The sequence below is a fragment of the Oreochromis niloticus genome, linkage group LG4, assembly GCF_001858045.2.
Source record: "Oreochromis niloticus isolate F11D_XX linkage group LG4, O_niloticus_UMD_NMBU, whole genome shotgun sequence".
Lineage (NCBI taxonomy): Eukaryota > Metazoa > Chordata > Actinopteri > Cichliformes > Cichlidae > Oreochromis > Oreochromis niloticus.
The window spans coordinates 23,612,604-23,636,618 of record NC_031969.2 but is presented as its reverse complement, the minus strand read 5'-3'; the positions used below and the strand labels follow the sequence as shown (position 1 = coordinate 23,636,618).

At 41.8% G+C, this 24,015-nt stretch overlaps 1 protein-coding gene across 1 annotated transcript in view; it reads left to right on the top strand.

Moving 5' to 3' along the window:
• Nucleotides 1–677: 677 nt before the first annotated feature.
• notch3 (notch receptor 3) overlaps nt 678–24,015 on the top strand; it is a 28,243-nt gene continuing 4,905 nt past the window's right edge. The window contains exons 1-27 of the mRNA XM_005468723.4: nt 678–1,001; nt 2,147–2,219; nt 11,940–12,082; nt 12,179–12,514; nt 13,101–13,223; nt 13,313–13,546; nt 13,627–13,782; nt 13,918–14,103; nt 15,232–15,345; nt 16,825–16,938; nt 17,892–18,125; nt 18,386–18,496; nt 18,586–18,778; nt 18,957–19,102; nt 19,319–19,552; nt 19,647–19,799; nt 19,927–20,155; nt 20,283–20,484; nt 20,594–20,750; nt 20,845–21,029; nt 21,135–21,267; nt 21,886–22,143; nt 22,251–22,363; nt 22,472–22,995; nt 23,090–23,404; nt 23,495–23,634; nt 23,719–23,938. Coding sequence (XP_005468780.1) covers nt 941–1,001; nt 2,147–2,219; nt 11,940–12,082; nt 12,179–12,514; nt 13,101–13,223; nt 13,313–13,546; nt 13,627–13,782; nt 13,918–14,103; nt 15,232–15,345; nt 16,825–16,938; nt 17,892–18,125; nt 18,386–18,496; nt 18,586–18,778; nt 18,957–19,102; nt 19,319–19,552; nt 19,647–19,799; nt 19,927–20,155; nt 20,283–20,484; nt 20,594–20,750; nt 20,845–21,029; nt 21,135–21,267; nt 21,886–22,143; nt 22,251–22,363; nt 22,472–22,995; nt 23,090–23,404; nt 23,495–23,634; nt 23,719–23,938 — 5,087 coding nt within the window. The 5' untranslated portion in view covers nt 678–940. The remainder of the gene's footprint in view (nt 1,002–2,146; nt 2,220–11,939; nt 12,083–12,178; nt 12,515–13,100; nt 13,224–13,312; nt 13,547–13,626; nt 13,783–13,917; nt 14,104–15,231; nt 15,346–16,824; nt 16,939–17,891; nt 18,126–18,385; nt 18,497–18,585; nt 18,779–18,956; nt 19,103–19,318; nt 19,553–19,646; nt 19,800–19,926; nt 20,156–20,282; nt 20,485–20,593; nt 20,751–20,844; nt 21,030–21,134; nt 21,268–21,885; nt 22,144–22,250; nt 22,364–22,471; nt 22,996–23,089; nt 23,405–23,494; nt 23,635–23,718; nt 23,939–24,015) is intronic.

Genomic DNA, 24,015 nt, shown 5'->3' with positions numbered 1-24,015 from the left:
TATTACAGAGACTCCATCTTAATGCACATAATGTGGGAGTTTTACATTTTGTTTGTTTAAGATTTGGATGTGGAACAAATATTTCATTTGGAGTAAATGCATTTATGCATTTATATATAGTACCAGAGCACTATAAGTAATCCTGAAGTGCATCAGCCTGTTTTATGGAATATTATCAGGATGCAAAGAAGGAAAAAGGAAAGAAAAGAAAAAGAAAACATAGAGACTGTGTATAGTCCACCAGCCTCCTTGTGTCTGTAAAAACCTTTCGGTGAAACAAAATTGTAGATTAACACTTTTCAGAAGATAGTGTTGATTTCAAAATTGAAGGGATTACTAGCACAGTTGCAGTTGCAACTGTGTAAGGCCTATCAGTACAAAATGTCAAACATGCCAGGAAAGTTCTCTACTGTTTATAGATTTAGTCCAGACCTCATTAAACTGCCGCAAGGAGTCCTGATCATCGTTGTACTGCCTCCAATAGCTTAGTATGTAAAAATAAATAAATAAATAATGAAACTAGTTACTAGCGTGTGTGTGTGTGTGTGTGTGTGTGTGTGTGTGTGTGTGTGTGTGTGCGGGCTGAGAGCGAAAAAGACACAGAAGGGGAGAGACAGAGAGAGAGATGGTGGTGGAGGGGAAGGGGGGCAACAGCGAGAGAAAGAGAGAGAGAGAGAGCGCGAGGAGGCGGAGTGATCCCAAACGCTGGGACAGATCGGGAAGCAAAACTTTTTTTCAAAAGTTTTAGGAGGTGAGAGGAGAATCACAGCAGCCGTGGCCGAGCTGCGGAGGATATTACGGGATTAGGATCTAACGCTACGTTTTCCGGCTGACTTTATGAAAAAGAACCCATCGATTTTGGAGCTTTTCATGTGAACTTAACAAAGGATGTATTTCTACTAAAACAATTACTTCAAACGCTGGAAACTTTTCCACCGAAATGGAAGGGAATATTCCATGGATTCTTTTGTCATTTTTATTGTTTATGCATGTCTGTGAAGGTAAGTCCTTTTGCACTTTCAATACCTGAGTTCACAGTTTAGATTTATACCCACCGGTAGGCTAGACTGGACTTGTCTGGACAGCCGAGCCACCGTCCAGTTCCAAATAATGAGGTTATCCTTGATTATCTAGGCTACCAGTGAGTACTAATATGTACTAATAAGTTTCTCTTTTTATCCTTTTTGTTCGTCTATTTATTTGGTAGTTATTTAGAATTTTAGATATGATGAACGAAGTTGTTTTTCTCGTCTTTCACAAAAAATGTCGTTGTTTTTATGTGGTTTTTATGTCTAATATCGTTGTTTATAAATAGTTGTACTCACTTTGTGTTCTGCATTATAATCAAACTAGTGTTCCAATTTCTGTTGCCCACTTGGCCAAATCTCTTTTGAAAAAAGATATTTTTAAACTCAATAAGGCTTTTTACGAGGACAAATAAAGGATATATAAAAATCACTTTGCTAAAAACTGGTTCCAGACTTTACCCTTTAACAGAAATATTCACTCTACCTCAAAATGATTCAGTATTATTCAGGAGAGACATGTTTGACAGATTATAGGTCAATAAGTCATTTACAGCAGTTTAAATACCGACAATCACATTTTGGCACGACAGCGGCAACAGGTCGTGGTAGCAGATTCGGGTTAGCGCATCATGTGTAAAATAGCTGGTGTTCGTGTGATTAAACCACTCACTGCTGTATAGATAAACATAGAAATTCTAGAACGTATTTCGGAACCTGCAGGAAAGTTAGTTTAACTCTGTGGGAAACGTCTGATGGCAGGGCGACAAAACCCAGAGTGCGCAGAAGGAATTTAGAATATTTGATTAACTTTTTTTTTATGTGTGGTTTAAACTTTAACTGAATACGAAAACATGTTCTCTCCTAAACAAAAACTTTTGTAAGCACAAGCAACTCGGTACTCTAGCATGCATATCTATCAAGGAAACCAAAAATGTATCTTCTTTTAGTGGAATAAACCCCCAGACATGTGCGGGTGTCTACAAGATGCAACAAGTGGCAAAGGACTGCTGTCTAGAAATCACGATCAGCGAGTTTCGATCAGTTATGTAAATTAGGTTATGATGATTTGTAGATAGCTAATAAAGTGGTTTTGTAACATCTTTCTTTGATTTCCACAGGGTTCCGTTGCTTGGATCGATACAGGCCATGTGAAAATGGAGGGACATGCTTAGATTCACCTTTTCGATGCATGTAAGTGCAACATATTTAAAAATCTACCAGCGAAATGGGCGATAGCTCCCATTTACCAATGGTCTAAAACAACGGTGTTTTTTTCCGTCTTAAACAAGGAGCGAAAAATGCCCCCGTTATTACCTATTGTCTAGATAATAACACCCACATAAAAGTGGTGAAAGATAGAACAAATTGATTAGACCTGCACAGATGAGCATCAACAAGTCTGGAAATGCATGGATGACACACTCATCTCTTGCACCTGTTAAGGAGCTCATTCAGTCATAAATCACAACATCTTGCTGCACATTGCCAAAGGAGCGTTTCTTTGTGTTTGGCGCAGTTTTTTCACCATTATTTTAGTCTAAGATTTATTCACTGCCCCCTCAGCTTAACAGCAATTTCTATTTATTTAAATTCCTTAAATAGCTTTAGAAAATTTTAAATAGTTTTTTTTTTTTAACTAATTGTCTTAATGTCCTGCCTATTCCTGCAGTTTAGAGGTTTTGCATCTTTTGTCAAAGCTTTTGTTTTTCAAATGAGGAGGGTTTTGTGGGAACCTATTACAATAGTCAAGTTAAATAGTCCATAGTGTCCTGCCCTGGGGTCATTTTAAAGGAAAGAAAAAACCCTATAATTGAGGAAAAATGCCTGAGGGGGGTCAGATGGAGGAGATACTGTTAAAACGAAACTCCTTGTTTGCCAGCTGCATCCTTCCAAAACAGTAAATTTACTCTTTTATGGGAGATGGTAGGACTTTACCCTACTGCATGGGCCTAAGTTAATCCAATACCCTGAATAGACTTGTTCAAGGCAAAAGCACATCCCCAAACATGTATATACTGTGTGTATGGTTGTGCATTACGTTGCACTTGTATAAAGTTCTTGTACTCCCAGTAGAAGTAATTACACATTAGTCAATGTGTAACTTAACTGCAAGTGAAACCAGTAACCACTACCCACATTTTTTCAATCATTAACTATAGCCAGGATTGTTTTTATTGAGTAAATGTATAATTTTATTTGGACAGATTTTTTTTAAACTTCATTTCATGACCACATAATTTACTTTGAACTCAGAAGTAACACTTTGCTACTATGAGTCTACTATGAGTGAAAATCAACACAACACTCCCAGTGTTTGGTCTAAGTGTATTAATCTCCAGATTAAGTGTAATCACATCACAGGGATTGTGTTTGCCTTTTTTTTGTTCCTCTGGTCCTTTGTGTTGTGTACATGTGTGTGTTCATAAGTTAGTGATGTGGGAGCGGTGAATGTGTATTTACTAAGTAGGTATAGTACCAAAAATCATTAAGAGTGACAAGGCTGAGATATTTGGGGGTTTTTTTCCAGTGGAAGGGGACATCAAATGTAGAAAAAGTCCGATAATATGGGAGAGCAGTGGAGTGGAGCATGACCACATGAGAGTGGTCAGACCAGTCCTGTGAGTAGTGGAGCCACCCCACCCCTTCCCCTGGGAGCCTACAGAAACAGGAGATTCAAAATAGGAGAAAAGATCCTTTCTTCCACCAGATACCTGGCTGTAACCTGGCACCAGAACTAGAACAGGGTTTAGGAAGGCAGAGAAGAAAGGCCACGGCAATGTGAGGCCAGTGTGGAATGGAAAGAAACAAAATGCAGAGGCAGATATGTGCTTTGGCATTTGAAAGGAATTTGGAAAAACAGCAGAAAGCATTTTCATAGAAAGCAATGCTGTTCCACAGAACCAGACACATCACTTCATGTAGAGAAGTTCACTTGTCCTTCCTTGTTGTCCAGCTACTGTGCTATTTGTTGTTCTTACGGGAAAAAGATTCTCAAGTGACTGTAATACAGTGTCTGTGACAGGTGCCATTGTTACTGTTCCAGACACTGTTCCAAAACCAATGTATCCTCTGTCTTGTTTTTCACAGTATAGCTTGAAAGTGCATGAAATCGTGTTTGTTTCTTTATATGTCTCTGATCATAGTGGTTTCCTTCTCAGGTAACCAACTTTGTAATGCCAGTTTTAGTTGTTTCTGTCACTCAGTAAAAATCAGTCACTGTTATTAGTTTTAATAGGTTAATTGTCTCTGTGGGGCTCTAGATCTTGGTAACAACTGCCATTTTCCATTATTTCTAACTATTTGAGTAAAATTTGATGTTATTAAAAGTTTAAAAGCGTATCTACGAATGGTTTAATATAAATTTTTGGAAGGCTTTTCTCTTTGATACACGATAAATATTCTTCACAATCTTACAATGCCACAGAGTTTTGAACTTGACAATGAAGGGTTCATAGTGTCACCGAAAGTGTAATTTCTAGGTGAGCAGTCAGGAAGTCTAGTTGAACAGCCTTTGGCCCCTCAGCTCCACCCTGCTTGAAGAGTGCTACAGCAGTATGGACAGAGGAGAGATAATTAGGCAGATTGAGGGGGTGTCATTCAGAGGAGATCCAGCTGGAGGGATTGGACTGGGGGTAGGGAATGGGTTGAGAGAAGCTGGCTAGGAGGGAGTGAGGGTGTGGGCGGGGGGTCTGCATATAGGACAGCTGGTGGATGTTGTGATGGTAATCCAGTGAAGTCAGATCTTGACAAAGGGAAAGCATAGGGCCAGGTGCTGCCATTGAGCAGTCAGTCGCCCCCATACTGTGAGAGACAAGCTTGTGGAGGAATGAATCCGGTAGCCCACAGTCCCTCTAGCACATGTTGCCTCTCTCACAGTGCAGCAGCAACTGTGTCTGCTCTTTCTCTCACTGCATGCTCTAGCTACTCATCCTCTGTCTATCAGTGCAGAGGCAGATCACAGATTACAACCAGCTCTTTCCCCTCTGATCTGCCAAGCTGAATGAAAATAAATATGGAAGCTCTCTTCTATCTGAGACCCATGTTATAAATGGATTGCCCTTGGCTTCAGTAGCAGAGTTATCATATAAATTGGGAGTGTTTTGTTATGACCCTGTAGCAACTCCCAGACCCTTAAAGCATGATAAAGAGGGCACCTTTGACTTTGATAGGGAAAAGACTGTCAAGATACTGTGGAGTTTATCTGCCTACATTGTTTCACTTTTGGCAAAATAGAAGGCAAAAATAAGGAAGTTCTTGATTTTCTCTGGATGGGTTAAACATTCATAGTGCATACAAGCAGATAAGAAGTACATTTTCAAAGGAACCCAATTCAATAATAAGTGGTAGCATTCTCTCATGCCAAAGCACATATTAAGTGACAGACCATAGCAAAGAAACAGATTATATTATTGGCTTAGTACACGGCACCTCGGGGCTAGTGTTTTCTTTGGTATCTTTATGGTGGATTAGAAAGGAATGCTTAGCAAGATTCCTCCTCTCCCCCTGGTGCTTTCAGGTTATTGTCTCTACCTCCCATCCATTCACCCTTCTACCCCCTTTAGGAATGCCTTAAACAGTACTGTCTGAGACTGTGCTGAGAGTATTCCAGCAGTCTCATTGAAGAATTCTTAGTGATTTGTCTGATTTTTCAATTTTTATGGCGCCATTTTGAAGGCAAATACTGTCATAACTCTCATGCTGTCATGCCAGGCAGATGGAGCCATTGTCTTGCCATTTTACAGAAGAATTGAAAGCACAGAAAAGTCTAATGACTCAAGAGGATAGTGTTCATATCTATGAGGAGATGAGTGCTATCTGACAAAGAGGTTACACCATTAGGGGGAACATATTGGTTACTTACTTCTCTGGGTCATGACTGGAGACTGGGAGCTGTGGTTCCCAGGCTCCCTCAAAGGAAGTGGTGCCTTCTGACCTCCCAGCTACATACATCCTGTCTTATCAGAGAAGCTTAAGCAGCTTACTTACTGCACCCATGCCTCCATAATTCTCCATTTTCTGATCTTTTTCTTCATTGTGTTTAATCCCACCACTTCTCATTACATGGATACATTGCTCTACATTGCTTTATACTTTGCAACTTGGAACTTTTATCTGAGAATGTGGAAATTAAATTCATATGCACTTTCTTATGCATTGCATATAAGTAATATTTATGTCGGTTTTACCCCTGAAACAACCTGTTGGAATTTGCAAATTATTCTCTTTGATGTCTATGTATGTCTGAACTGCAAGCTTATTTAGGGATAAGCCTGGATGTGAAGTTTCATTGCCTGGTTGTTTGCTCTTATCCAGGAGACAATGACTTCTGAAGAGACACTCAGGCAGGTCTGATTAGAATAACTTAGGTCTGCCAGTGAAAAATTCCCCAGTGTCTCCCTCCCTGTCAGCAGAGGAAGGGATGGGTCCATCATTAAAGGATTCAGGAAAAGGCATTCACTTTTCCACTAAGTATAATTTCCACAAACACTTTGATTCCAGCTAGGCAGCATTTTACTAAGCCGTAACCTTTTCTTAATTAAAAGTACTTCCAGAGGTGTTGTGGGCTTAAACACTTTGCAACTTCATAAGAGCACTTGATTGCTGCATTTTTGCCATGTGTTGGTTTTATTGAATATTTTATTACTCCACACTTCTTTAAGATCTTTAGTGCTTTTTCAGGCAACATAAACATTTTCCTTAGCTTATCACTGAGGACTTTTGACAGTGCCTCACATCAATAAGCACGTGAGAGGTTGTGCTGACCTCAGTCAATCCATGTGATATTTTGTGTGAACAATTTTAAGTGATGCTGGTGTAGTTCTATTTAATCCAAAATTAAAACAAAACACTGGATAAGTCATTGTAGTTTATCTTTGACTTCAACATTGGGATGGGGTCCTTTCATTTTCAAAGTTTTCCAAAAGTCTGGTTCAGTTTAGGTGGTTGGGTGGGGTTTTGTGGTGGAGTTCAATAGAGAATGCTTTGAAAGACCTCAACCCTAGGATTCATGCAATGTGGTTTTGGGCAAATGCATTGCTATTTGAAAAATGTGAGGGTGTATTCTTTCAGACTGACACTAGAAGCTGTTTCGATAGTGTGTGAAGTAGCAAGAATTGTGAGTGAGATTTCTGCCCCCCTTTTTTTTGGAAAGTGTATTAGTGAGCACTTAGCAACGGGACGTATTTATTCTCTCAGTACAGTGGATATGTGCTTTCCTCGCTGCCAAGGAAATGTCTGGTATTTCCTTGGAATTCTGGATTTATATTACTATTATTATAATACACGATAGCCTCTCACTGTTAAAGTATGAACTGTGATAGGACTATCAGAGTGAAGAAGGATTCACTTAGTCCTCCCAGCTTTTTAGTTAGATTAATTAACACTTTTCCTCGAGTAAGTTAAATGTCTTTCTAGTCACATGTTTAATATGCATGTTTAGGGGGGCTCTGGAAAGCTTCTGGACTGTTCAATGCTTTCATTGTGTCTCTAGGAACAATTGTTGAAACAAACCTTGGCCTTTAGACTGTGAAACAGTCATCCTTTTGGACATGATTGTACTTAATTATGAGTCTGAATTGGTTTAGCACAGCGCTCAGAGCTACCTGCATATGTAGGAGGATCAGTCTTCTGAAGTGCCCCAACTGTCCTTATGAAACCCTGTCTCCCATCACCCCCCTTTTTTCTCACTCTAGCTCTGTCTCACCATGGGTTACTGTTGCCAGGCTACAGCCCAGGCCTGAAAGACTAGCTGTTTGGGTCACTGCCCCCCACTCCCCCTACCCCTACCATCTTCCCCCACCCCCAACACTTTCATTCAAAGAAGTTCTGACTACTTTAGCTCTTTTATTTGGACCACAAAACATTCCCCAACCCCCAATCTGGCTCTCTGCTGAAAAGGAGAGAGCCAAGCTGGAGAGAGCAGAGCAGAGGAGGTTGCTGGAAGGAGGGGGTGTGGAGATGGGCTCCCGTTGGCAGTGTGGTGTCAGTATGGACTCTTCATAAAAGAGAAGAGCTGGTTCCTGCTTGCTTGTGGAAAGAGGGGGAAGGGTATGAGGCAGTTGTATTAGGAAATGTTTTAAGACTTTTCCAACAGATTCATTCTATGATGTCATTATACCAACTTCAAGCTTTAAAAAATGTAAGACTTTTTTCAGGCAACAAAGAAGTTGAAAAGTCAAAACATGATAGTTCAGTTGTTTCTCTTCCTTTCCATTTGTCTTAGAAACTGCCCCCTAAGATAAGAAGAATCCTTTATAGTTGTTGTTTTGTGGAGCATGACTGTGTGTATCAACCGTGTCAGAGATTACAGCCTCTTTGTTCACAGGTGAGCCGCCCTTTGACCTCTGGCTGAGTTGCCACTATTGTAGAAGAGGATGAGCTCAGGTTACCCTGCTTCAGTGACCCAGAAACCAGGAAAACTGGCATTGTGTTACACAAGTAACAAGTGACAGAACTTACATAAATCAAATGGTTTTAGTCATGAGATCACGTTACTTGATACAGAACAACTCTGCAATCAAAGCACACTGACTGAATCCCGTTTTGTTTTTGGATGTCTAATAATCATTTGTATTTGAAGCTCTCAATTAAACCTTTTGACAAGGTTGCTATTTCTCTTTTCCTTCTTATATAATTTCCTCAGTGGATCTTCTCTTTTATGCATTCATGATACAACCGCTCCTCAGAGCCTGAGGCTGTTTGTAAGTTTTTTTTCTTTGTGTTTGGGTGTGTAGTGATTGTTGCATGTGTTTGCTTTGTTGCAGTGGTGCCTCCACATAACAGTGTTTGTTAGGTGGAACTGTTAATGCATGTATTTGTTAAGGTTGAACATACCTTCTGAGATATTTAAAATGCCTTGTGTTTGTGACTGTGTGTGTGTTGGTTACAAAGTTTGTCCCATGGGCAAAGAAGCTCAATTGTTTTGGCTTAAAGTCTGGCACCGGAGATAAATGCTAGACAACCAGAGGTACTATGACAGATGTGGACAGATGCATGGTGTCAGTACTGCAGCTGGCAAAAACCTTCATATGTGCTGACAAGGAGAGATTACTCACTCTGCCCGTCTCTCTGTTGCACCCAGAGACCTCTTCCTCATCTGCTGTACTCTCTTCCTCCAAGGTCAGATGTTGACACTCACTAAGTATGACTCAGGGGCCCATTGCACAACAGCAAACTGCACCTGCCTTTCACAGCCGCCACAATTAAAGTTGGGCTCACGCAAAGGCACAGATCCTGTCCTTCTGTTCCCATGGGCAGTGGAATCCATAAGGTTATAAAGAGCCTGATAAGCAGACTTTTCATAGTGGTATGAAGTGTGAACCAGGACAAAAGTTGCATGTCTCTCACAGTCTCTACACTGATAGCATTCTGATTTGTGTGTTATGGGAGTAGCATGTTGGCAAGGAGTCAGGTCTAGACAAAAGAATGTGTGTTTTGGCTGCTTCCTTCACTGCACATTTAAAAGGGAGGACAAATAATTTATCAGGCGTTATTACTATCGTCATTTTTATAAGCCCACCCACAGATACACTTGTATACCTGTGTGTTAACACATTCATAGATGAAAACACATTAATTTCAAATGAATATTTAAATCTGTATATCAACATACACTTGGGTGATACATTACTTCCTGGAGTGAGTTGTTGATTTCTTTCCACATAGAGTCATGATGGTCTTTGGAGAACAACGCCTGCTAAGTTTCTGGCTATTTGGTTTTCATCAGCAGTCAAATATGGCTCCAGAAGAATTTGACTGTCAGTCTGCGTTGTATGTTTCAGCTCTTAAAGCAATTTTGTTCATCAGTCCTTTCAAAGACTGCTTTGTTCAACATTTGTGTTTCATTTTTAGTGACACCCTAGATTCCAGACATAGTTAATTTGCCTCTAAATAAACCCAGCCAAGCCATGACAAATAGCCATGGGAACCATGGTTGGGGGGTAGGGGTGATTGGTTGGGTGTCAAGCTTGCTTGTTCATCTGTGAGGTTACTATGGCAACAAGAATAGTGCATTAGGAGTGAGTACTGTGTTTTCAGAGCAAAGGACCAGGGATTACAGGAAATATGACATGACATTCTTGATGGACCAGACTACTCTTGTTTCCTCTTGATCTCCCTCTCTACCAATTGCACCTTCAAAAGACAGTCTCTCCTGTGGAGCATCCCCTCCTCACACTCTGTAGCCTGAGTGACATTATCATCACAATCAAACAGGGGACCCTCTAACATCTGACCTCTCAGCCTCATGAGAGGAGGAGGGGTTTAGGAGAAGGAAAAGTGGCTGTAGTAAATGCGCAAAATCTGTCTCTCAACATAGGCATTCAAACGGCTTCAGTTTAACTTCCCAATGAAGGCTCATGTTCTGTTGGAAGATGTCAGCTCCCTATATTCTCTTTCTAACAATTAAATTCAACATAGCACCAAACTGTTATTTTAGAAATATATTTTTTACACTCTTGTGGATAGTCTTGTGTGCCTTCATACATAGTCCGCAATTTCAATTGCTTTTGGAAAGCTGGAGAAAAGAAAACTTAAACAAAACCGAGAAACCTTAAGTTTTCTATTTTTCCACCAATCTAGACCAGCCAGAAACAAAGCATCCTTTTTCACAGAGAATCAAGATCTGGATCGGTTTCCCTGCCGCCTAATTTAAAGCAGCCTCAGCCTCCTAGCCAGGAGTGAGAGCATTTTATGATTTTTTGTCTTTTTTTTTCTTAGAGTGGGACTGCACATACAAAAGTAAGAATAAAAAAATGCATTATCCTGTAAGTGAGAACAGATGAAAACCCACTTTTGATCTTGCCCAGGGTTTCTCTCCATTGAAAGAGATGACAGTGCCCAAGGGTGGGCCAGAACCCAGCTGTCACCTCACAGCCATAAGCATCAGTCTCTTTGAAGAGGGTTCCTGTCCTCAGTCAAGGGCTTCACTGTGGGTGTAGTGTTACCAGCACTCCAAACCTTGCCTGAACTCCCATAGGAGCTTCGTAGAGAGCAATTGGAAACCCTGTTTTTATATTTATCTCAGCTTCTTTGTACTGCATGTTTAGGTCAAGCTCAAACAATGTCTACACAGCTTGAATAGAGACAAGGCATTTGCAGAGCAAAAGGAGATTTCAGTCCTCCACCTTTGTCTGCGCAGGATGTATTCAGGCACATTATAGGTCACCCCTCAGACTCCAGTCTTCAGGGTAGTTGCAGAATGAAAAGTAATGGAACCCAAAAAATTAATTAATATTTTGAACAAACAGATATCACCACAGATAGCTATATTTATTAAAACGGAAACCAATGAGCACATGTAATGTGCTCATGCTTTAGAATACAGCCACCAAGAGGACAGTTAGTTGTTTAATTTAAACACCACAGCTGTTTCTCCTATCCTGTTAAAGAGCACTGTGTGCAGCCCTTGTTTTTCCTCATGTTAGTATTTGTTGGCAATTGTTTAATTTCCAAACTGTTTCTGGGTGTGTTCTTTTTTATATATGGGAACAGAAATAAGAACTGGGGTGTGGAAAAACTGTAGGAGTGGAGAATGTTAGCTGACACTGAGAAAATTAGGTTTTCCAACTGAAAATAATAGTGTGTGACTAATAAAGTCAATAACACACATGACCTAACTCTGTCTTTTCATTCTATTTCTTTTGTTTTTTGTGGCTCTACTAATATGTGTGCTATATATTATGAGAAAAAATATCCTAAAACAAATTCATTCCAGGGCAAGAACTATTACTCAAGGTAGCAGAGCTTTCCTAAGCGTCACTGGGTCCAGATTGCCAAACCCAGAGCATGATGAAAAACGAGCTACAGTTGCCGTAATTCAGCAGCTTTGTGTTAACTGCTCTAGCCTGTGATTTTTGTGACCTGCTTTGACCAATAGGCCACATCCTTATGTGTATGGGTGTGTGTTTTTAGATGTCGTCCCGGATTCATTGGTCCTCTCTGTCAACACCTGGATCCATGTCTTCGATCACAATGTCAGAATGGAGCAGCGTGCAAGAGCGAGGTGCTCAATGGTGTCACACAGTACACTTGTGTGTGCCAGAGAGGGTTCAGAGGTATGTCTAAAAGAATGTATATGTACTGGAAACGTCAGATCTCATTAAGTAAATTCAAAGTATTAAATTGATTTCTGTTCACTTTTTAATTCCCAGGCCAAGACTGCTCCCTCATTGATGCTTGTGCGACAAGTCCCTGTGCCAATGGAGCCCGATGTGTCAATTGGAATAACCACTATAACTGTTCCTGTCCGCCTGGCTTCCAAGGAAAAAACTGCCGCAGTGACATTGACGAGTGCCGCAAGCCTGGTGTTTGCCTCAATGGTGGAATCTGCATGAACACCCATGGGTCCTTCCGCTGTCAGTGCCAGCCAGGCTACAGCGGGCGCACATGTGAGGTGTCCACCTTGCCCTGTGCACCATCTCAGTGCCTTAATGGGGGCACATGTCGACAGACCAGCGATCATTCCTATGAGTGTGCTTGCCTACCAGGTAGAATTTCTCTTTAGCAGAACAGTAGAACACACACAAACAAACAGTTGTTCCACTGCTACGGGCATCAGATTTTCCCAGCCTGATGACGTAGCTGTTAGTGCTGCTGCTGGTGTTTTATATCCTCTGTCTTATGTCAGCTTCCTGTCTGCTATTAATAGCTTCTAATGGTGGATGGATTGGTGGGAGAGTTAGAGGCAGGCGGCCTGCAACCTTCTCTGCTCTCGTCACAGCAGAAGGAATTTATTTTATGGGCTTTCTGGTTTCCCACTGGGAGCTGACAGGAAATGTCTTTTGCCAGAGAGGAAGTCATTGAAACTGTGAGAGATTATAAAACAAGCAAACACAGAGGGGGGTGTTGACCTCTGAAGCAGGCAAGAGTCAGTGCTGCTGCTGACATTATGTGGGAACATGTAAACAATTAAACACCCATTGAACCCTTTTACTGTTCACCTTGCTTCTCACCTTGGGTTGTTATACAAAACATGATTTAAGATTCTGAGCAGAAATGTCAGTGTCTGCAAAATGGATGTGTTTGCTACTGTATCTGCGTGCTATAAGGCTTTTGTCTCTAAATTTGTCTCAGGTTTTGAAGGGCACAACTGTGAGAACAATGTGGATGACTGCCCAGGTCACAAGTGCATGAATGGAGGAATATGTGTAGATGGAGTTAATACATACAACTGCCAGTGTCCACCAGAATGGACAGGTATAGCTCTTCAAGTTAACTTTAAATACACGTATACATGTCATGTACATAAAAATGATTTTTAAACCGATATTTCACCTACCCACTAGGACAATACTGCGCTGAGGATGTAAATGAGTGTCAAATGCAACCCAATGCATGCCATAATGGGGGTACTTGCTTCAACACCATTGGTGGCCATACTTGTGTCTGTGTCAATGGCTGGACTGGAGATGACTGCAGTGAGAACATTGATGACTGTGCAATAGCTGTTTGCTTCAATGGTGCCACCTGTCATGACCGTGTAGCATCCTTTTTCTGTGAGTGCCCAGTTGGAAAGACAGGTAAGTGGGTTTTTCTATCTGCCTATTTGGCCCTTTTAATCCTGTATGATAAATTGTTGATATATGTGTTTTATCCACAGGTTTGCTATGCCACCTTGATGATGCATGTGTAAGCAACCCTTGCAATGAGGGAGCAGTGTGTGACACCAACCCTCTTAATGGCCGTGCCATTTGTACCTGTCCTGCTGGCTTTGTAGGAGGTGCCTGCAACCAGGACATGGATGAATGTTCAATTGGCAAGTCTGCTTTTTTTTGCTTGTTTTTTCTTTCCAAATCCCGGTCCTGTTGTTGTATGCTGTGTATGCTGTGTTGTTGTATGTATCTTTCTTTGAATGTGTTCCATATAGTAATCCTTTGCCTTCTACCAACAGGTGCAAACCCATGTGAGCATTTTGGAAAATGTGTGAACACAGAGGGGTCTTTCCAGTGTCAGTGTGGCCGGGGATATGCCGGCCCACGTTGTGAGATTGACATCAATGAATGCTTGTCCATGCCCTGCCAGAATGATGCCACTTGTCTTGACCGGATTGGAGAGTTCACCTGCATCTGCATGCCAGGTACAAAGACATTTTGCATGGCCAATCCATTATGATAAAGAGAAATATCACTTCTTTTTTTATTTTTAATAAACTAACTATGCTTACATAAATTATTGTTGCAATTTTACATCTTGCACTCAGGTTTTAGGTGAGCTTAATTTTTTTAAAATATACTTTAAAAACAGCTTTTTAAAACTCAAACTCTGGCACAACACAGATTTATCATCCAAGAGAATCACTTTTGACCAAAACATACTTTTGAAAACTTGTACTTTGAAAGAAAAACACTATATAGTGCCACCATACTGCCAGCGTAGAATGTTATGTAATGTATTTCCCTAAACACTGGCTATATGGAGGCACCTCGCCATCCTCAGTGCACTGTACCACCAGATGGAGTATTGGTTTGGACTGAGTGATAGTTTTGACACTCTGGGACAAAAAACACAGTGAAACTCTCATGCACAGTTCTACATGCATGCTGGGGTTTTGGGAGCTATACAAATTAGAGCCGGGAGTTGGGTCTATAGGACTGGATGTGAGAGAGGGCGAGCAGTTAGGGGGAGGAGTGTGCTGTGAATACTAATGAGTGGTAGAGTGGTGGGAATGGAGTGGAACAATAGAGCCCCTCTGTGCTCCACTTTGCACCCCTCATATACACAGAGAGGGAAAGAGGCTCTTTCCCAGAGCCTGTCCCCCTCCCCCCTCCAGAGACAGGGCCTTCCTCCTCACCCTCCTCATCATCAGTCAGCCTGGCAAAGCTCATGTGGTGCTACTGATTATTTCTGATTCCACGCTAGCCTCACCACAGGAGCAAGACTCTGAGTCACATTCTGTTTCACCTCAATGAAGGACCTAAAGCAAAAAGCATAACATGCATCTGCTGAATGGGACACTGAGCCAAGGAGGAGCAAAGCTCTATGGACAGTAGTGTGTGGCGATTTCAGTTCAGTGGAATTGGATGCCGTGGTTTAGCAAAAGCAAGTGCAAAACGATCACAAGTAAAAAGGTTCCTACACAATACACAGAATTATGTACACACCATGTTGGCTTGAACTGATACACCCTTACTCCAAAGTGAGAAACGGTAATCAGGATCAAAAGCAATAAAAAAGTTCTAAAAAGAAGAACACTTCTGTCTTCCAGGCTACGTGGGCACATACTGCGAGACTGATGTGGATGACTGTGAGAGTAACCCATGCGTGAATGATGGGATGTGTCGGGATATGGTCAATGGCTTCACGTGCACATGCCAGCCAGGTAAGATTGTTTCGAATTGCTTATTTTCAGACACATTTGCAACTAACATTATTATGATATGCAAAAACAACTCAAGTAGTTAAGCCAAAAAGCATGTGAAAACTAAAAAATTAAAAGTCTGATTGCAAACTATTGTATTTTGGGTCAAAGTCCTATGAATTATACCACTGACTCATTTCCAGCTTTCTAATGCTAACATTTTATTTTTTATTTATATTTTTTTTACTTTGATTTACTTCTTATTTGGCAAGCCGATTTTTCTGGAGCACTACCGTGCTTTGCAAAGAACAGTGATAAAGGCTTGGGAGTGAGAATATGTTGGTTAACACCTGCAATACACTGACAGCATTAGTAAAAGCGGAAAGCCAAAGTTTAAATGTCCCCAGGACTAGCGGAGGGAGGGTCTGCCTCACTACTTTTGCCTGCTGGTATTTAGAGCCACCACTCATATAAAAAGCCAGGCCCAAAAGTCTGCCTATCCCCTTGCCTGAACAAAGGCACCATTGTGACCCTTGCTTCCCTCCTCTATGGAATGTAGAAGGGACAGCAGCCTCCCTCATCTTGCCCTCATGGTGGTGGTGGTGGGGCGAGGGACAGCAGTCCCACTAATGAGATTCTTTTCCAGGTTCGCAATTTACATCTGGGACAGACGTCCCCCCTCCGCTCCCCATCTAGCTATTGAGCTGGTGGAGCTGATGCAGGCAGTGAAGGGCGGAGGGGGCTGGGAGGGGGGAGGGGGGTGCTCGCCAAAAGAGAAAACAATCCCACTGCCTCCTCCGGCACCCCCTTTACCAGCCTAAGCATCAACACACAGACCGTCCTGACACTGTTAATCAACTGAGCAGTGTGTTACCAATGCACCAATTCACCCCTGTCTGGGCACTGTGCCCAGTGATTTCAAGCCTGCCCAGTTTCTCAGACTATTCAAGATAGTTATTATTATTATTATTATTATTATTATTATTATTATTATTATTATTATTGTTATTATTATTATTATTATTATTATTGTCGTTGTTATTGTTGTTGTTGTTGTCTTTATAAACTCTTTGTCAACTGTGTTAATATTAATTACATGTACGCTGTAGTTCATCATCTTTTGCTGTATATATAAGCATTTTCATACACAAAATGTGTCAAAATTTAGTTGAGCTGAAGATCCATGCTGTCCATGCCCTGATATTCCATACCATTTGATAATAATATACTGATTTATCATTTGATTATGAGTCTCTCCTCTGAAAAATCTTCAAGGTCACAGGCTTTCTATTGCATTTTATCAGCTCTACCCTGGTCCAAGTGCATAGATAGTTTGTCTTTAACCAGTCGAGGTCTCAGACCCTACCTTAGCCAGACATTACTAGCCAAGTCAAAGACCTCTGGCCTTCTTCGGAGAGAAGATCTGCCCTCTGACCTTAGCATGGACCCTTTCGCTGGACCTCCTCTCTGACCTTTAACCTCTGTGTTTGCATGTCCCAGGGTTTACGGGTACCATGTGTCAAATAGACATAGATGAGTGCGCCAGCACGCCTTGTCAGAATGGAGCAAAATGCTACGATCGGCCCAATGGGTTTGAGTGCCGCTGTGCTGAAGGTAAGCGCTTCATTACTTAACAATTGTTAAGCAGAAGAGCCAAAGACAAAATAGCAGATGAGCCTTAACCAGTTGTTCAGGCCTTTGTTAAGCATTCTGTGTTATGGGGAGTTTCTCTGGGTGTCTGCTGATGAAACAGACTGACTTGAGGCCCCTAATCCCCCTCTTTCCCTCGTCGGCTCTCAGGACCATGGGGTCACTGAGGACCAGCAGTTGCCAAGAAAAGAGGCTTGGTCATTACCCTGACATCTGTTCATCTTTAAACCCCCTTACAACACCTTATGCTGCATTTTTTACTTTAATTCTTTAACATTTAGTTATGTTTGTGTTACACAAGAAAGCATTCAACGTGTAAAGCTTCTCTCAAAGTCTGTATGTAAAGCTTGACTGTAGCTATATGTTGATATTTAATATGTTTGTTTGGACCTGTGCTTACTGAGGAGCATGGTCATTGTTTCAGTGGCCAGCTGCTTGGTGTTCCTTGTGTTTTTGGGCCCCTTCTGTTGAGTGAAGTGGCCCTGTTTGACGTGGTGCAGTCTATTGTTCCCTCCAACTCTGAGAACAATAGCAAGACTGGGAGGCCTGTGTAGGGCCCTTCTTTAGTGCTTTGCCCATTTCAGCATTGCTCTAAACACATACCACACACACCAAGTTTCTTGTCTGTTACACAGACACCGTTGATATGGAAACCACAGTGGTCAAAAGCCCAACTGTAGAAGCTTTTATGAAAAAGCAAGCATACAAAACATGGAAAAAAAGAGAGAGAAAGTTAAACAAAAAACTGTTATGCTAAAGAGAAAGAGGAACATTTAACATTCGCACACACCCACACACACACACACACACACTCACATATATGTATATATATAAAAGCACTTCGTATTCTTAATTCTTAATGTACTTTTTTTATTCAGAATATTAATTTATTCTTAATGATTTTTTTTCCTCTATAGGTTATGAGGGCACACTTTGTGAAAGTAACATCAACAACTGTCAGCCCGACCCATGTCACCATGGTACCTGCATCGATGGCATTGCCAGCTACACCTGTAATTGTGAACCTGGTTACACAGGGTATCGCTGTGAGAATCAATTAAATGAGTGCCACAGCAACCCTTGTCAGAATGGGGGCAAGTGTATGGACCAGGTCAACAAGTACATCTGCCAGTGCCAACATGGAACCTCGGGTAAGAGAAAAATCCCACAACATAACACGTACTTGTACTTTGTTAACTCAAGCCATTGATTTATTCCCTTTAATAATGCCGTTGCTGTTCAACATAACAATAATGCTGTGAAAATATATAAAATGCTATAGAATTAGACTCTTTATTATACTATTATAATATTATAGAATTTTGTTCTGAAATGTAATGAAAGATTTTCTGCATTGTTAAAATTGTTAAAATGTCTACAGTCTTAATATAAAAGTTCTTTGTGCACCCAGGTACAAACTGCGAGATAAACTTTGATGACTGTGCCAGCAACCCATGTGACTATGGCATCTGCAAAGATGGCATTAACCGCTATGACTGTGTTTGCAAACCTGGCTTCACTGGTAAGGTCTTATGAAAATAACAGTGTGAATAAATCCTCACTGAAAATGTTGACAAAGAACTCTAATTATGTATAACATTTCTCCTGCAGGTCCTAAATGTAATGTGGAAATAGATGAGTGTGCATCTAGCCCCTGCAGGAATGGAGGAAAATGTATAGATGAAGAGAATGGATTTCACTGCCTGTGTCCTGATGGCTTTAAGCCTCCTTACTGCTACTCTCAGGTGGATGAGTGTGGCAGCAGCCCATGCGTCCATGGCTCGTGCAGGGACGACATTAACGGGTATATACATTAACAGCTTTTTTAAACTGTAAAATGATTCAGATGGGCACATACAAAACATAATCGTGAAATGGGCTCCATCCAAGACTGTGGTTAATCCTATAACTTATGCATCAGGTCAATGTTATTTCATTCTTACAAACTGAAAGGCTTATTAACTGTTCTCTGGTATTTCCAGTTACCGCTGTGACTGTGAGCCGGGATGGGTGGGAAAGAACTGTGACCTGGACAGGAACGACTGTCTGCCAAGTCCCTGCCAGAATGCTGGCACATGCATTGATCAACTCAATGGTTTCACCTGCAAGTGTCGCCAAGGCTTCAGAGGTGAGAGGGCAACAAAGTAGCCAAACACACCATCAACCTTGAAATGTTCAGTAGAAAGAACATGTATAGCACATGCAGCAGAGAAGAAATAGCTAAACATATCTGATGTTCTCCATGAATTTTCATCTTAGGCTATGGCAATTGTCTGCCTCCCCCTAGTGGTACATAAAAATACGCTAATCCATACATATATTCATCTCCTTTGTCCTTTGACAGGTAACCTCTGCCAGGTGAACATCAATGAATGTGAGTCCAGTCCCTGTCTGAACAAGGGCACTTGTGTAGATGGCGTGGCAAGTTTCACTTGCCTGTGTGAGCTTCCTTACAGTGGACCCACTTGTGCTGAAGTCCTTACTCCTTGCTCTCCTAATCCCTGTGCCAATCATGCTGCCTGCATCCACTCACCAGATTACATGGGTTATCAATGCAAATGCCCACCAGGGTGGCAAGGTTCGCAAATTTTGTATTCAGTCATCTCAGTGCTTAGCATAGATAGTCTAATTGGAAGCTTACAGCTATATCTTGTGAAACTCTTCCTTTACAGGTCAGTCGTGTGACAGAGATGTGAATGAATGTATCTCAAACCCCTGCAAAAACCGTGGGACCTGCACTAACACGCTCGGAGGGTTTGTGTGCTCTTGCAGAGCAGGATACACTGGGCTAACCTGTGAAACAGACATCAATGACTGTTCACCTAGTGAGTTGCTGTTTACACTTACAGTTATCATATAATTATTAAATGACTGTTACTAATAAATAAAATGCCAAATTTATGTGCAGGTACTGTATTTGCCCAAAGCTATTTTCTTCTCTTTTGCTTTTAGATCCCTGCCTAAGTGGAGGTTCCTGTACAGATGGTGTGAACTCCTTCCACTGTAGCTGTCTGCCAGGCTTTACAGGGTCTCATTGTTCTGTAGAGATCAATGAATGCCTAAGTTCCCCTTGCAAAAATGGAGGCACTTGCACAGATTATGTTAACTCCTACACCTGCACCTGTATGCCTGGGTTTACTGGCATCCACTGCGAAACAAACATCCCTGATTGTACTGAAAGGTGTGTATCTGGAGCTATATCATGTACTCAAAAAATAATCTAGCTATACGATACAACATAAAGTGAATATAAAATTAATTTTTAGGTCAAATGAAGTATAAGCTTAAATTTTCACACATGTCCACAGCTCTTGCTTCAATGGGGGGACATGCACAGATAAAATCAATGGATATTCCTGTACTTGTCGCTCTGGCTTCACCGGGTCCCACTGCCAGTATGAGGTCAATGAGTGTGACTCCCAGCCCTGCCTCAATGGAGGGATTTGTCAGGATGCCCTGGAGTCATTCCGTTGCTCTTGCCCCAAGGGCTATACTGGCAACCGTTGTCAGGTACACATATTTAAACGCACTCCTGAAATTTCATGTTTAGGACTTTAATGGTCATACACAAATAAAACAAATAAATTCTAAATTCAGTCCCTCTCTCTTCCTTACATAGACACCAGTTGATTGGTGCAGGCGCGCATCTCCATGTCATAATGGAGGACGCTGTCGTCAAAAGGATGCCTCATTCATCTGTGAATGTAGTGATGGCTGGTCTGGCCGTTACTGTGACATCCCTAGAGTCTCCTGTGAAGCAGCTGCTCGCCAAAGAGGTATTTTAATGTTGGGCACAATTTGATGTAACCTCTGTCTGCGTTTGTGACTAAGTTACTGATGTAAACTTTGCTCCCAAATCTATGTTATTAGGGCTCCAGACGGATGAACTATGTCACCATGGTGGTCACTGTGTTAATACCGGGAATACTCACTATTGCAAATGTCCCACTGACTACACTGGAAGTTATTGCGAAAATCAAGTGGATCATTGTGAAGACAAACCTTGTCGCAATGGCGCCACCTGCAGGGGATATGTGGGAGGATACCAGTGTGATGTAAGTTGCTTTGTTTTAGCATGTTCTTTTCCTTTTAATTGTCAGATTTCAAAACAGTCAGGGTTTCTTTTTTGCTTTCAAAAATTAATTAGTGTGTCTTTACAGTGTATGCCAGGTTATACCGGAAAGGACTGCGAGATAGAAATCAACGAGTGCCAGTCTCATCCCTGCCAGAATGGAGGGACTTGCATTGATTTGGTGGGACACTATATCTGCTCCTGTCCCCCTGGCACCCTGGGTATGTAAGCACATATAAAACAAAACCCTGTGCTTACTGGTGAATACTTTGGTGGCAGATTTCTTTTCTTATGTATTGATCACTTTGGTAATAGTAACATCACTTTCTCACTTAGTTGTATGCATGTAGAATGTTATCACAAGTGGGCCTCATGTTTATTCCACCTTCACAGAGGGCCTATTGTAAAGTAGAAGACATCCAAGCGCTGCATTTGAAGGGGTTGTAATTTTCCTTATCTTGGGAAGCAGATTTGGGATGTAAATCTCTAGGTAGCAGCTGAGTACATAGCAAAGTCGTAGTTCCCATGTTAGAGGGAAGGTTTTCAAGGATGAACTGAAGGTATAGACTCACATGATGTGTTGAGGAATTTTCTTTGTCTGTGAGTTTAGTCAAGGCATATAAGACATGAGCGAACCGCGCCCATCTGCTTAGGTGTTTGACTGGAGCGTGTTTCTCCATATTGCAATATGTTATTAAACCCACTTCAAATAATGCTCACCAGTTGTTTGCGGTTCATTTTAAAAACTTCCACGACAATACACTTACATAACCATACATGACAACAAAATAAATTTCTCATGTATACAAAGAGTTTATAATTACCCTGTCCTTTTAAAGGTGTTCTCTGTGAGATCAACGAAGATGACTGTGCTCCACACCCAAGGCTGCGTAATGCTCCTCCTAAGTGCCTGAACAATGGTACCTGTGTGGACAGAGTAGGTGGATATCGCTGCAACTGTCCCCCTGGTTTCACAGGAGAAAGATGTGAAGGAGACATAAATGAGTGTCTCTCTCAGCCCTGCATTCCTTCCAACAGTCTTGATTGCATACAGTTACCCAATGACTACCAATGTGTCTGCAAGCCCGGCTTCACAGGTTAGACAGCTATGAACAATTCCCATTCTCCATGAACCTTCATCATGCTTTTTTGTTGTTGTTGTTGACCAGATGTAGAACTTTACTATCTATGCCTTGTTTTTTAGGTCGGAGGTGTCAGAGCAGGTTCAGTGTGTGTGAGTCTCAGCCTTGTCAGAATGGAGGAGCCTGTTCAATAACTAGCAGCTCTTCTCAGGGATACACCTGCACATGCCAACTTGTAAGTGTAAATATGAAAAGCTTGTAATGTGGCCTCCTAGTTTTTAAATTACAGCATTCTTGATTTAAAGGTTCATATACCCACCTCCAAAAATTATGTCTCTCTTAGGGTTATGCAGGGCCTAATTGTGAAAGAAGCATGTCCTGTCGGGAGCTATCCTGCTACAACGGAGGTAGCTGTTCACTTACCCCAAGAGGGGCTCGTTGCACATGTCTACCAGGTTATGGTGGACCCCAGTGTCAGCATCGCAGCAATGAAGGGTGCTCAGTCAGGCCCTGCCACAATGGAGGACGATGCACTGAAGAGACCAGCTTCCCATTCTTCAACTGTCAGTGTCTCAGTGGATGGAAGGGCCAACGATGTGACATCATAACCACTGACCCTCCAGTCCCCTTATGCCCTCTGGCAGACTGTGTTGCCAAAGCTAAAGATGGTTTTTGTGACAAACAATGTAATTCATTGCCTTGTCACTGGGACGGCGGTGACTGCTCTCTAGCGATGAACCCCTGGGCTAAATGTGGAGACCCACACTGCTGGCGTGTCTTCAACAATAGCCAGTGTGACAAGTCCTGTAACAACGCCGACTGTCTGTATGACAACTTTGACTGCAAAACTAAGGAGAAAGTTTGCAAGTGAGTTTACATTTTCTGTTTAAAGGATACTTGCCAGTATTTACAGAACTGAGAAAGTTTAACGTGCTTAATCTTCTGTTTATATCATCTCCAGTCCAATATATGAAGCCTATTGCATCGACCACTATGCTGATGGAAAATGTGACCAGGGCTGCAACACAGAAGAGTGTGGTTGGGATGGCCTGGACTGTGCAGTGGAAGTTCCAGAAAAACTTGCTAAGAACGTCTTGGTTTTGGTTGTTTTAATGCCTCCAGAGGAGCTTCTTCGCACCGGGACAGTTTTTCTGCAGAAATTAAGTGCTATCCTACGCACTTCAGTCCGTTTCAGGCTAGACAGCAATGGAAAAGCTATGATCCAACCCTACACCCGTGAAAGCGCACGCATGAAGCGGGAGCTGGAAGTCATTGGGTCAGTCAGGCATACAGTAAAATAAAAGCCTAAGCCTTTCCTGTAGATTGTACATTGCACTAAACTCTTGCTTCTCTGCTCTTTCTGTAGCTCGATAGTCTATGTAGAAATAGACAACCGCTTATGCACGGAGGACTGCTTCCCTACAGCTGACAGTGCTGCAGATTACCTTGGAGCTCTGTCAGCAGTAGAAAGGCTCCAGTTCCCCTACCCCCTCACAGAAGTCCGTGGTGAGTAGGGATACTTATTATGCACAAATGAACTACAACTAATAAGTTACAAATGTGTAATTATGTCTTTCCTTCTCCCCATAGGTGTAACAATTGACCCCATTGATGGATTCCCCTTCTATCTGATGGTGGTGGGGATAGCTTCTGTTTTTCTTTTAGTCATCCTTATCATAGGTATGCTGATTGCTCGCAGAAAAAGAGAGCACAGCACCCTGTGGTTCCCTGAAGGCTTCTTCCTCAAGAAGGAGCCCAGCAGCAACAAAAACCGCAGAGAACCTGTGGGCCAGGATGCTCTGGGAATGAAGTAAGTTATGATAAGTGCCTTGAGGCAACTATTGTTGTATTTTGGGAGTATATAATAAAAATTGAATTGAATTGATC